Below are 13,765 nucleotides of genomic sequence, written 5' to 3' on the forward strand. Positions count from 1 at the left end.
GCTTTGAGGTTAAAGAGGATGGCACTGATCCTGCCATGGCTCTGTTTATGGCATCTAGCCTTCTGCTGGCTTGGCCTTCTGCAGTGGAAACATGGGTCCCCTGAGTTGCTACTCAAAACTCTTTCCAACTGTTGCCCAATTACCAACACAGAAGAATGGCATCCTATGTCTCCCTCCAGCATCTTTACCACATTACATTGGAATTAGTGTGTTTACTTGTCCATTTCCCTGTTATGTTTGATAAGTGCTGGGACTGTATTTCTGCTCTAGTATATAGGAGGAGGTAAATAAATAGGTCCACTGCCTCCCCCATTCCCACACTGCTGGAAATGCCATATTATATTTTGGGAACATCCCAGCTGTAATATTTGCTAGTAGGAATTTACACAAGTCAGAGTGACCAAAGCTAGTTTTGCATACTTACGGCTATTGGACCTGGCTCTGGGAATGGGGGAAAAGCGCCTTCCAGATTTCTTCATTGCCAATGAGTAGGGGCCAGAAGCAGTGGGATCTCTTATCCAGTTGAAGTGCCTGGGCTGTAAGTAGCACCGGGAATGATGCAGAAGTGCAGTAGTCATGTTTTGCTGTGGCCCTAAGATCCTGGGGATCAAGTTGGGTCCAACTGGATGCAGGAAATGAGGAGGACCCTGCTTTTGGGCGGTCCCTCTCAGGAGGACCAATGGGAAAAGACTCACAGATAGCTCGTCCTGGTGAGATCTAGCCTAGAGGAGAAAAGCAGCCTCTTACCTCATTTCTTGTAAAGCTAGATGTAGTAGTGGAAAAAAGTGAAAAATCTTTTCTAGGCCACAGTCACTAATTAACCCGTTACTCCTTTGGGGCTCAACAAAAACAAGACCCAATGGCCCTGGCTGGTTGGCTCAGTGGTAGAGCGTCGGCCTGGCGCGCAGAAGTCTTGGGTTCGATTCCCAGCCAGGGCACACAGGAGAAGCGCCCATCTGCTTCTCCCCCCCTCCCCCCCCTCCTTCCTCTCTGTCTCTCTCTTCCCCTCCCGCAGCCGAGGCTCCATTGGAGCAAAGATGGCCCGGGCGCTGGGGATGGCTCCTTGGCCTCTGCCCCAGGTGCTAGAGTGGCTCTGGTCGCAACAGAGTGACGCCCCGGAGCAGCAGAGCATCGCCCCCTGGTGAGCAGAGCATCCCCTCCTGGTGGGCGTGCCGGGTGGATCCCGGTCGGGCACATGAGGGAGTCTGTCTGTCTCTCCCCATTTCTAGCTTCAGAAAAAATACAAAAAAAAAAACAAGACCCAACAGGTTTTGCTACTAGCCCAGGGAATAGTGAATGCAGCAGCTGTTTTGTTGGCCCGACTTTACTCATCTCTCTTAAGAGCCACAGTACTGGCAGTGCTAGGTATAGATTACACAGAAACCACTGAGGGGAATGAGTCAGTCAAAGGTTTGGGATTATTGCCAGACAGGAATATAGAGAACAAGTCTCATATAAGAAGTTTGGAGTAGCACTTGGCTGGATGTCATTACTAAAACAAGGGGCTTGGGCACAGATGTAAAATGAACCAACAGACCCTTTCCTAAGGCCCAGCATACACTGCTTTCCCAAGCTCAAGGCCAGATATCATCACATTAGCCTCTTGGGCTGTAGCCACCACCATGTGCTGGTACAGCCCTTAGTCCCTGTTCTTTAGATGCTCTGTAGGGACCCTCACCCCATACTCATGAAGTGTTCTCTGGTCCCTGTGGCTGGACTGCACGATGCTGGTAATCTGTTCTACAATACCCAGGCTTCGGATGAGATTCTCCCTTCGTATCAGGGCCCTTAACCGCTCCAGCTCCTCCTCTTCCACAATTTCTTGAGGTTGCATGGTGTCCAGGTATCCTGTTAGTAGCTACAAGATACATGAGAGATGCATGCAGAATCTCCAATGATGAGTCCCAAACCATCAACGACGAGGACTGCAGGACTCTTGCCCACTCTACTGCCATCCCTTCCCCGACCGTAGTGCCAGGTTCCCTTTGCTCTCCATTCTCTCTCCGCCTGACCCAAAAGGTCAGATTCAGTGTGTTCATTAAGAACTTATCTCTCCCTAAAACAAGAGGAGGAAAGGACAGCAGAGATTCCTTTCTCTAAGAGGTTCCAACCCATTTTCCTGCAAAAAAACAAGAGCCACAAAGCCCCTGACACCTCTTTCTCCCGGCTCTGGTTCCAGTTCCTGTTCTTGTACGCCAAGCTGGTGGAAAAGCCTGGGACTCTGGGCCTGCATCGGCTCTTCTCCCCTGCTGATTCTCCCTGGTTCTGCTTGTTTTCCTTTCGCCTTTTAATGTCTAAGATCTGCTGCTCCTGCTTAAGGCGGAGCTCTTGCAGTTGCTGCCTGACAAAATACAGAAGCTTCAGACACTGGAGAAATTGTATTGGGAAGAAGGGGAAGGGAAAATGGGAGTAGGAAGAATAGGAAATTATGATCTCTTTGGGATAGTGATGGGAGAGGAATATGGGGGAAGATGGGAAACCTACTAAACAATAAGACTGAAGCTCTGGCCAGTTGGCTCAGTGGTAGAGCATTGGTCTGGCGTGTGGATGTCTCGGGTTTGATTCCTGGTCAGGGCACCCAGCGACCATCTGCTCCACCCCTCCCCCTCTCCCTACTCTCTCTCTAGCTCTCTCTTCCTCTCCTACAGTCATGGCTCCATTGGAGCAAGTTGGCCACGGGCACTGAGGATGGATCCATGCCCTCGCCTAAGGCGCTAAAATAGCTCAGTTGCTGAACAATGGTGCAACAGCCCCAAATGGGCAGAGCATCGTCCCATAGGGGGCTTGCTGGGTGAATCCTGGTCAGGGTGCATGTGGGAGTCTGTTTCTCTGCCTCCCCACTTTTCACTTAAGGAAAATTTAAAAACAAAAAACATTAAGACTGATAGAATTTGTAACTCCATCCCTCCTTCAAGTGTCTGGCATCCTCTCCACCCTGAAGAGGAGCAATTTACCTTCAGGATTTGCCCCCACCTCAATGGAGAGAGGAGCATGCAGAGCAAAGTACCTAGCGCATTCCTCTCTGGCCTTGGAAGCCACAGTCTCCTGGAAGAGGGAGCCACTGTGCTCAAAGAAGGGGGCATACTTCTGTGTGTCAGGCCCAGGGTAGATCCTCCGGTAGCCCCCAAGGTGGGAATCTTCATAACATTCCTGGTCCAGTAGTGCTGCCTGGGACATCTCAGTTTGTTCTCGCCTATGAAAACCAAGCTCTGGGTGAGTCAGGGGAGGACTCAGAGAATGCTGAGTCAGGAAAGAAAAGCTGGCTCAGGCTCAGAACCTCCTGCTAGCTTCCTGGCCTTTCAGGTCCCTGCCCATGTGGTGAAAGCTGCCAAGCCCATCGTGGCCAGTCTCACCTGTGTGTAGTAATGAAAATAGGTTTGAGCCTGACCAGGTGGTGGCGCAGTGGATAGAGCGTCTGACTAGGATGCAGAGGACCCAGGTTCAAGACCCCGAGGTCGCCAGCTTCAGCATGGACTCATCTGGTTTGAGCAAAGCTCACCAGCTTGGACCCAGGGTTGCTGGCTCGAGCAAGGGGTTACTCAGTCTGCTGTAGCCCCACGGTCAAGGCACATGTTAGAAAGCAATCAATGAACAACTAACGATTGATGCTTCTCATCTCTCTCTCCGTTCCTGTCTGTCTGTCCCTATCTATCCCTCTCTCTGTCTCTGTAAAAAAAAAAAAAAAAAAAAAAAAGAAAATAGGTTTGACTTCCTCATATCTGGATTTCATTTTAAGCGCAACAGGTCCACTCATAAGCTAGCATTCCAAGTTGTCACAATCTTATAGGTTTCTGATTATAGAAAGTTGGGTTTTGGCCCTGGCTGGTTGGCTCAGCGGTAGAGCGTCGGCCTGGCGTGCAGGGGACCCGGGTTCGATTCCCGGCCAGGGCACATAGGAGAAGCGCCCATTTGCTTCTCCACCCCCCCCCCTCCTTCCTCTCTGTCTCTCTCTTCCCCTCCCGCAGCCGAGGCTCCATTGGAGCAAAAGATGGCCCGGGCGCTGGGGATGGCTCCTTGGCCTCTGCCCCAGGCGCTAGAGTGGCTCTGGTCACGGCAGAGCGATGCCCCGGAGGGGCAGAGCATCGCCCCCTGGTGGGCAGAGCTTCGCCCCTGGTGGGCGTGCCGGGTGGATCCCAGTCGGGCGCATGCGGGAGTCTATCTGTCTCTCCCCGTTTCCAGCTTCAGAAAAATACAAAAAAAAAAAAAAAAAAAAATCGAAAGTTGGGTTTCTAATTACAGAAAATCTATAAGAGCAAAAAGAAGATAAAAACCACCCACTATCTTATGATGCAGTTAGCATATTGGTTATGAGCATAGACTCTGAGGCAGGACCTCCTGGGTCTGAATCCTGGCTTTGCTACTTACCACCATGCTTCTTAATGTCTTCCTTCCTTCCTTCCTTTCTTAAGATGAAAATAGGATCATAAAACAACATTTTTATTGTTTTTTTGTTTTGTTTTGTTTTTTCCGAAGTTGGAAATAGGGAGGCAGTCAGACAGACTCCCGCATGCGCCCGACCGGGATCCACCCGGCATGCCCACCAGGGGGCGATGCTCTGCCCATCTGGGGCATCGCTCTGCCGCAATCAGAGCCATTCTAGCGCCTGAGGCAGAGGCCACAGAGCCATCCCCAGCGCCCGGGCAAACTTTGCTCCAATGGAGCCTTGGCTGCGGGAGGGGAAGAGAGAGACAGAGAGGAAAGAGAGGGGGAGGGGTGGAGAAGCAGATGGGCGCTTCTGTGTGCCCTGGCTGGGAATCGAACCCAGGACTCCTGCACGCCAGGCCGACGCTCTACCACTGAGCCAACCGGCCAGAGCCAACAACATTTTTAAATGGTTGCCTAGTATCTAGTGTATGATTGTACTTTTGTTTATTAAGTCCAGTAGTTGTCAATCTTTTATCTTCATTGAAAGACAATTCATAAAGTCACGTGCACAGTCCAATCTCACGCAAACATACAGGGTATGTACAGTTATACTTCACCTCCATTCACACAAACATTTGAGCACCTACTGTGTGCCAGACCCTCAGGACATCATGGCAAATCAAATACACACTGGCCCTGCATCTTGCAATGTGAGTAGGAAAGAGCAATATTATTGTTAAGAATAATCCTAAATCTACTCCAATTCATTTTTATGTGTTATTAACAAATTGTAATTTACTATCAGCAACGAATTATACCATATTCATCACCCATCTTACAATTAAAACAACAGGGGGTGAACAATACTGATTTAAACTGTCCCCTACTATTGAAGAAAAATATTAGAGTTCATTATCCCATGAGTGCTTCTGCACTCCAACCTCCTTTGTTACTGCTGATCTTTATCCTCTCCCCTTTTGTGTTATACCCTACTATTGAATGACCATAAACAGTTTATGTTTCATTACTATAAACTTTCTCAGGAAGTGGTTTCTACAGGAACTTTGTCAAAACAAAACAAAACAAAAAAACCCAGCAACCCAGCTATGCCTGACCAGGTGGTTGCACAGTGGAGAGAGTATTGACCTGGGACGCTGAGGACCCAGGTTTGGAACCCTGAGGTCACCGGCTTGAGCACAGGCTCATCCAGCCCGAGTACAGGGCTCACTAGCTTGAGTGTGGGGTCTCAGACTTGAGCGTGGGATCAAAGACATGACTCCACGATTGCTGGTTTGAGTGCAAAGGTCGCTGGCTTGAGCAAGGGGTCACTGGCTCCGGTGGAGCCCTCCCACCCCCGTCAAGGCACATATGAGAAAGCAATCAATGAACAACTAAAGTGCTGCAATGACAAGTTGATGCTTCTTGTGTCTCTCCCTTCCTGTCTGTCTGTCCCTGTCTCTTTCTCTAGCTAAAAAAAAAAAAAAAAAGCTAAAAACAAAGTTCCTTATGTGCTAACATGAAATAGCTCAAAAATACATTGCTAAGTAGGGCACAGAAAGTGGGAAAGTTATCTACTATCTGGGTAGTGAAGGGAGAAAGACAATTTGCATAAATGCATGTATGTATGTGCATTAATGTTTGTGAAATAGTATATATGACCCAAGGAACACTGATTGGCTCTAGGGAGGAAAATTATGAATAGCTGGAGGAGAAGTGTAGGAGATTATAGCTTTTGTACTTTGAACATAACTATCTATGATATGTTATGTATTATCAATGCTAAAAGTTGTTTTTTTCTGTTGCCTTTTTTTTTGTCTTTATTTTTTTCTATTTTTTTAATCTTTTATTTTTATTGAATCCAGAGAGAGGGAGGGGGGTAAGGGGGAGACAGAAGCATCAATCTGTTTCTGTATGTGCCCCAGCCAAGGACCGAACCAGCCACCTCTGCATTGCAGGACAATGCTCCAGCCAAGTGAGCCATCCAGCCAGGGCGCAAAAAATTGTTTTTAATAGCTAATGAGCCCCAGGCTGCCTTCTCCATCTAGAGAAAGACTTATTCTCAGGAAAGGGATAACAAAGAAGAAAACACACAACTAAACATCGGACGCCTGGAGTACCTGGCTTCTTGTTGCTCTTGGTGGCACTGGAAAAGCCGCTCTTTGACTCGCCGCTTCTCTTCTTCCATCACCTTCCTTTTGTCACAGCCCCGGAGGTTGACAAGGATCAAGGCATCACAGAGGAGTGCATCTTTCACTTCCTGGTCCAGGCGTGAGTCAGTGGTGAAGCTTGGAGAGTGATTTACCTGCCAGGAGGAGTCATTGTCCACCCCTTCCTAGACCAGCTGTGCAGGGGGCGGTCTCCTGCAGGCCCAACAGGAGGGCCTGGGAGAGACATCCCCCTCCAGTGGCCTCAGCCAAGGAGGCTAGATGTTTTGACTTCCAAGGCCACAGGACTATGCCACAGAGATCCCTCTAATACACAGGCTAGTGAGAGCCAACCAGACAGCCTAAATGTATAGATATGTCCTTAGAGGCAAGGATTCCTATGGTGAAAGCCAGAGACCACCAAGATTTGACTCAGCAGGTCCAAAGTATAGAGATCTTATGCCTTCTGCAGTTCCTACACATCCCAGTGCTGCTGCATCCCCCATTCTCTGCTCTACCACCTGACTGTACACCAATCCTAGGTGTCCTGTTCAAGGAGGCCTTTGGACCTTGGTTTTGCAAAACCTAGGAGATAATCCTCACCTCCAGCAGCCAGGGCTTCAGCTTGTGGTCCAGCAAGATGTCAAAACCAAGGATCTCAAAACAGGCACAAGTACCTCCATTCAGATACTGGGGAAAACAGCTTCGGTAGTTGTGGCGAAGAACAGAATGGGCTGAGATGATGGTTTTGATGATGATGTCCTCAATGTCCCCCCACATCTTTCGCGGGTCGTAGCTGTGTTCTTGCAGCCAGGCATTGAGCGTCGACAGCTTCCTGTGAGGCCCAGTGCTCAGAGGAAGACCAGTGTCTCTGCCAGTAGGGCTGGACTGCAGGCAGGAGGCTCCCCAACACTAACCTAACTCCATGCCTGGGTTCCTTGTGCTTTAAAGGACCGCTAACAGCTTGGAGCAGAGTTTAGTTATCTCGGGGGGGTTGGGGCTGCACTAGGTCATTATGCACAGGACAAAGGTCTGTAAAGATTGGGTTTTCCTGAGCAGTCAGCCTACCAAGAGCCAGTCTCAGTTTCAAGGGCTGCTGAGACCAGGGATGTGGGGCAGGGGAGGAAAACAGGGTGAGAAGTACCTCTTACTGCCCACAGCATCGTCCCGGACAAAGTTCTCACTGTGCTTGTTGATAGCATAGTTGGTCAGGTGCATGCAGACTTCATCCTGGGAAGAGAGTGGCCCTGTGGTCTCGGGGCCAGGCAGCTCTCCTCACCAGCCCTCCACTGCTTTTTGAGTACCCACCCCTCTCCAGTCCTGCTCATCTCTTGTCTCTCTTCACCCAAGAATTGTCCTGGCAGCTCCTGGGGAGGAACGTGTGCTGTTCCTCCCTTCCAGCCAGGTACTGAAGCGCTCACCGGCTTCATTCCTTGTTATGGGAGATAAGCTAGCTGCACAACAAACCTCTCTACCTGCTTTTTCAAAAAAAACCCAGGACTTAGCAGTGGAAAGAGAAACGGTGCAGCCCTGCCCCCAGGGCTGCCGCTGGGCCCTTACCAGGTTGCTCTGGCTGGGCTCCACATAGGGCATGGTGGCAAAGCGGGCCAGGCCCTCCTCATAAATGAAGATCCGGAGAGGGTCACAGGACGTGAGCAGGACATAGATTCGCATGTCAAACTTGAAGCCATCAATGAGGAAGGGCTGAGAGTGCACAGACCCACCAGGGAAAAATAAATGTTTTGAAGTGCTTACTCTGTATCACACAGGATCAGACATGCTTTAATTTTCAGGATAACCTTATAATATAGTTACTGTTGTTAATACCATTAACAAAGGAGGAAACGAGGAAAGGGTAAGAATGTTGCCAGTGTATGAAGATGAGGAAAAACTCAGATTCAAACCCAGGCACTGAAGCAGGGTTCTAGACAGCATCCATGTTAACAGGGACAGCAGAAAGGGTAGGAGCCTGAAACCGGCCTCATCCCTGGCTTTGGGAGAGACAGGGTACCCCGTGCTGGCAGAGGGGCCTGCTGGTCCTCAGGCTCCCTTCACCTTGGAGATGTACTGCTGGCAGATCATATGCTCTCCCGGCTTGATATCCCGGGGGTTTCGGGTGACGAAGATGCCGCGGCCCTGACAGCCACTGTCTGGCTTGCAGATAAACGTTCGGTTTTTCCGCTGACGACCACATGCTTGGAAGTCCCCATAGCTGTGTGCAGAGAGGGGCTGGTCAGAAGGTTCCTGTGCATCCCGGCTGTCCCAGGGCCCCACGGCGTCCTTCCTGCCCTCCAGGTGTTCTTCCTGGAGCGCTCAGTCTCAGAACCCACTTTTCTTTGACCAGCGGGAACTCGCATTCTACTTCCATCCTGAGATAGTCAAGGTCACGAGGCCGGGGTCTGGAGGGAACTGAGATGGCGAGCCCTTTCCTCCCGTGTGTCTCACTCACTCTGCAGGGAGGCACCAGGTCCGCGGGAAGATGTTGTACTCCCAGGGATAGAGTTTCTGCATGCGCTTCAGGTTCCGAGCCAGCAGGTCTTTACGGCAGATTTCTGTCATGCCAGGGAAGTGGTTGATTTTCTGAAATGGAGCCAGTTGGTTATACTACCCCCCCCCCCCGAGTCAGCGGCTATTCCTGGGGCCTCGGCATCTCATAAAGTTGTGGACCTCTCCACTGGCAAGGCCAAGGTAGAAGTCAATGGAGGTAAACACTACCTTGTCCTCCAAGGGGAAAACAGAAAGATTCCCTAAGACAGGTGAGAAACCTCTCCTTGGCCTCTCCCCCAAATACACAGAACACCAGGGTTAGGAAATAAGGGTTAGTGAGAAGGGCAAGGCAGGACTTTGGGCCTCCTAGTCACCTTAAAACATCCCTCAGACCACTGAGGACTAGTCTTATAAGAAGAATTGGTGTGTGACCGCACAAAGCAAATGAGAAAAGGAAACCAGGGACCAACCCATGGAATGCACTGTCACAGACCCCTAGAGGGCATGGCATCGCATGGCGGCCGGCTGGAACTCCGCTCCTCTGCCCCGCAGTGTGGGAGGTGGCGTCCCACCATGGCTCAATGCTCCCTCACTGGCTTTCCCACTCGCCAGCTGTATGAATCTGAGTCTCTGTGCTCCCTTCCTAACAAAAAGCATCTGCCGCTCAGGTTGTTTTGGAGGGTTTGCTGAGGTAAGAATGTGAAGGCAGTGTCTGACTCTAGGTCTTTTCCTTGTGGGACAGGTTACAGTCTTTTAACCTGGAGATCCTTTTAAATTATTTTATTGCTAATCACCATTAAGATCCAATTAGAGAATCAGAAAAATACCATGAAGTTATATTCTTCTCGTGGACCCTGGTTCCACTTTCTTGACTTTCTTGCAGCCATGAAGGGCTCCACACTCACCCTTAGTAGATGTGGGTGCTAGGCTAAGCTGCTTAGAAGGCTGGATCATTCAGTTGGCTCTAAATCTGAATGTCTTCCCTGCTCTGAAAGGCTCACCTGCCCTGGAGGGAGCCCGCTGGGCACACAAGACTCCATGCAAACAGCAGATATTAAGGTAGGATGTGCCCAGCAGACATCTCCTCAGATAAAAGAAATTCCAGAGACTCAAGAGGAGAGCAGAATTCCCTGGCCATGGTCTTTCCTACTTTGCACAGGGCTCCAGCCGTAGAGCGACAGCCTCGGGTGCCTGGACAGAAGGATGGAAGTAGTCATTCTGGGACCACAGCCCCTTTAGGATCTTGGGTCAGGAGGTTGTACCTGAAACCTCTTCATGTCCATGACTCGTTCCAGTGAGACAGAGTAGTCTGTCCAGTACACATTCCACTCTTCGTCTTCCCCCACCTCCTTTAGGCCACACATTTGGGCTGCCCGACGCACTGAGGAGAGAGGGAGGGCAGTGGTGCCAACCTGGGCACTGGCAACAGCCTTAGAACTGTATGTAGGTTGGATAACGAACAGCCCTGACTGTAGAACAGGTTCTTACCTCTACTCTGCACTCCAGCTGCCATGTGACAACTTCAAGTTTATGAAGCTGTAAGGGCCCTTCCAAAATCTGTGACAGAAAAAACTAGAGCCTGGCTCTCTACTCCTGTTATTCTCTCAATTAGGATAGTTTCTGGCCTGCAGAGCTGACCCTTGGCAGGGGTCACACAGGCACCTCACATCTAGGTGACCCGTTGCACAGATAACAGTAAGGAAAAGAGAAGAGATGGCGAACCTCGTTGGTGTCTTTCTTTCTTTCTTTTTTTTTTTTTTAAAGATTTTAGTTATTTATTATAGAGAGGGGAGAGAGAGAGAGAAGGGGGGAGGAGCACAAAGCATCAACTCCCATATGTGCCTTGACCAGGCAAGCCAGGGTTTTGAACCGGCAACCTCAGCATTTCCAGGTTGACGCTTTACCCACTGCGCTGCCACAGGTCAATCGTTGGTGTCTTTCTTTCTTTTCCTCCCCCTGCTCCCATTCTCACATCTCTTCTCACTCTAGCCTCTGCCTGTTTCTCTTTTTTATTTTTAAAAATAATTCTTTTATTTTTTACTTTTTTTTTTTTTTTGTATTTTTCCGAAGCTGGAAACGAGGAGAGACAGTCAGACAGACTCCTGCATGCACCTGACCGGGATCCACACGGCACGCCCACCAGGGGCAACGCTCTGCCCACCAGGGGGCGATGCTCTACCCCTCCGGGGCGTCACTCCGTTGCGACCAGAGCCACTCTAGCGCCTGGGGCAGAGGCCAAGGAGCCATCCCCAGCGCCCGGGCTATCTTTGCTCCAATGGAGCCTCAGCTGCGGGAGGGGAAGAGACAGACAGAGAGGAAGGAGAGGGGGAGGGGTGGAGAAGCAGATGGGCGCCTCTCCTGTGTGCCCTGGCCGGGAGTCGAACCCGGGACTTCTGCACGCCAGGCCGACGCTCTACCACTGAGCCAACTGGCCAGGGCCTTATTTTTTACATTTTACTTATTCATTTTTTTAGAGAGAGGAGACACAGAGAGAGAAAGAAACAGAGAGAGGAAAGAGATAGAAAGAACAGAGGGAGGAGCAGGAAGCATCAACTCCCATATGTGCCTTGACCAGGCAAGCCTGGGGTTTCGAACCGGCAACCTCAGTGTTCCAGGTCGACGCTTTTACCCACTGCTCCACAACAGGTCAGGCTGTTTCTCTTTTTTAAATTGAATTTTATTGGGATAACACTGGTTAACATAATTATATAGGTTTCAGGTGCCCAATTCTATAACACATCTCTGTACACTAATATGGTATTGTATGTTCACCCCCCCCCCATTAAAAATATTATATATATTTTCATTAGTTTCCAGAATTGTCCACAACAATCATATTTCACAATCTTATTTTGGGTTGGATATTCTGTATCTACCTACTGTATTAAATTATACTCATTGTATACCTTTGGATTGTTTCGTAACAATCTCTCTGTTCCTTTTTAAAATTATTATTATTTAAAATTTTCTTAGTGAGAGAGACAGACAGACAGGAAGCCAACGAAACCTGAGTCCACAGCATCCCAGGTCAACACTCTATCCACTCTATTCATCAGACATCTTTTTTTTTAAAAATTAAATGTATTGGGTAGTGATTTTCTTTAAAAATTGCTGCAGCCACCTCAAGAGCTTTCTTGAAAAAATGTTTTTAACCTGGTCTCATCTCATCTCTGATAAAAACCAAAAAGGGTGGAGTAGCCTGACCAGGCAGTGGCACAGTGGAGAGAGAGTAGACCTGGGACATTGAGGACCTAAGTAAAAAATCCCAAGATAGCTGGCTTGAACATGAGCTCATCTGGCTTGAGAGCAGGTTCACCAGCTTAAGCGCAGGGCCACTGGCTTGAGCATGGGATCACTGGCTGAGCAGGAGCCCCTGGTCAAGGCACATATGAGAAAGCAATCAATGAACAACTAAAGTGCCACAACAAGTTGATGCTTCTCGTCTCTCTCCCCTCTTGTTTGTCCCTGTCTGTCCCTCTCTCTAGCTCACTAAAATCTAAAAAAAAAAAAAAAGTGGGGAAATGATGTTCAGTCATTTTTCTTTCCTGTTAGCTGAGAAGATTCCCACCCTACCAATGAGACTAACTGAAACAGTGATGTCTCTGCTGCTAGTGGCTGAGCCAGGGGGACTCAGTACAGGCTGGGAGCCTGACTGGGGAACCCCCAGAGTACACGTGAGAGCAGATGCTGCCCTCTTATGTGCAGTGGTGTGAGTGACGAGCCGGTGCTTACCACTTTCATATCTGCAATTGGTCAGGTTGATGGCCAGGACTCTGAAATGGAGGAATAGAAGAAATCAGGCACAATGGGAGAGAAGGGCAGACCTTGGGCGGCCAGGCGCCCCAGTGAGGAGACACCCAACAAATTCACAATGCAATTCATTTTCCCCAGAAGCCACTTCAGGACCAGGATGACATAATCATGCTGGAATTCTACACTAGGTCAGTTCAAATGGTTCTTTGTTTTTGTTGTACCAAAAGGTTAATGATACTCCAGGACTCCTGTCATGCTTCCCAGGCTACAGGGAAGAGCTTGGATCCCAGCCTAACTGCAAAGAGAGGCTAGGTGGTGACTCTGGAGCCGGGCAGGTGAGGGGGTACAGTTACCTGCATTTCCTCTTCCTTTTTCTTCTCCCAACCTTTAAGTCACCTAAGTCAGCTGGGGCTGTGACCTTTTCCGGAATTTTTGTGGCTACAATGGATAAGGCAACTCCATTCCCAAATGCCTTACAGTCATGCTTTGAGCGTGTCTGCAGAGAAGGGTTAGGTAGGATGGTAACTTTTCCCATATCACACTCCTCCTTGGATTCCTCTTCTTCAACACAGTCATCCTCTGATTCACTGGTCTTACAGGTACTTGGATCCATCCTTTAGATTCTGGGGGCAGGAATAGGAATGAAAGATAATCAGGCTTCCCTCCAGGCCTGGAAGGCCGGCAGGAATCCACCCTAATGACCTTCCTGGTGTTATAAGGGAATGAATGTGACCGCTCCTCCAGAACAATTCCACCGCAAAACAGCCTGTTTCCAAGTAGGATGAGAGTCTTGGGATGCCCATGATATGCAAGTCATTCAAGATCACACCTGACACAACACAACACACTGGGATGCAACAGGAGCTGGACAGAGCTGGCAAGGACCATGATCATAGCTTTTTTGTTTCTGAATGGGAAGGGGAATGGCTGAAGAATGGGGGCTTCGTTTTTAAAATGGCACAAAATCAAAGGGCCCCTAGGCCAGCCTTTTGCTCGTCCCATGAGTGTTTTTCCAC

The 13,765-nt window shown here is 49.4% G+C and overlaps 1 protein-coding gene across 1 annotated transcript in view; it reads right to left on the reverse strand.

Annotated features, from left to right (window-relative positions):
* The window catches only part of TTLL13 (tubulin tyrosine ligase like 13), a 19,794-nt gene continuing 6,029 nt past the window's right edge, over window positions 1–13,765 (reverse strand). The window contains exons 2-16 of the mRNA XM_066354626.1: window positions 13,103–13,372; window positions 12,729–12,769; window positions 10,259–10,377; window positions 8,959–9,089; window positions 8,565–8,721; window positions 8,070–8,213; window positions 7,654–7,739; window positions 7,113–7,344; window positions 6,483–6,667; window positions 3,008–3,193; window positions 2,155–2,341; window positions 1,679–1,858; window positions 696–722; window positions 425–600; window positions 1–78 (exon numbers count right to left, since the gene is read on the reverse strand). Of these exons, the coding sequence (XP_066210723.1) occupies window positions 427–600; window positions 696–722; window positions 1,679–1,858; window positions 2,155–2,341; window positions 3,008–3,193; window positions 6,483–6,667; window positions 7,113–7,344; window positions 7,654–7,739; window positions 8,070–8,213; window positions 8,565–8,721; window positions 8,959–9,089; window positions 10,259–10,377; window positions 12,729–12,769; window positions 13,103–13,362 (2,109 nt within the window). The 5' untranslated portion in view covers window positions 13,363–13,372 and the 3' untranslated portion in view covers window positions 1–78; window positions 425–426. The remainder of the gene's footprint in view (window positions 79–424; window positions 601–695; window positions 723–1,678; window positions 1,859–2,154; window positions 2,342–3,007; window positions 3,194–6,482; window positions 6,668–7,112; window positions 7,345–7,653; window positions 7,740–8,069; window positions 8,214–8,564; window positions 8,722–8,958; window positions 9,090–10,258; window positions 10,378–12,728; window positions 12,770–13,102; window positions 13,373–13,765) is intronic.

This window comes from Saccopteryx leptura, chromosome 13 (genome assembly GCF_036850995.1).
Source record: "Saccopteryx leptura isolate mSacLep1 chromosome 13, mSacLep1_pri_phased_curated, whole genome shotgun sequence".
Lineage (NCBI taxonomy): Eukaryota > Metazoa > Chordata > Mammalia > Chiroptera > Emballonuridae > Saccopteryx > Saccopteryx leptura.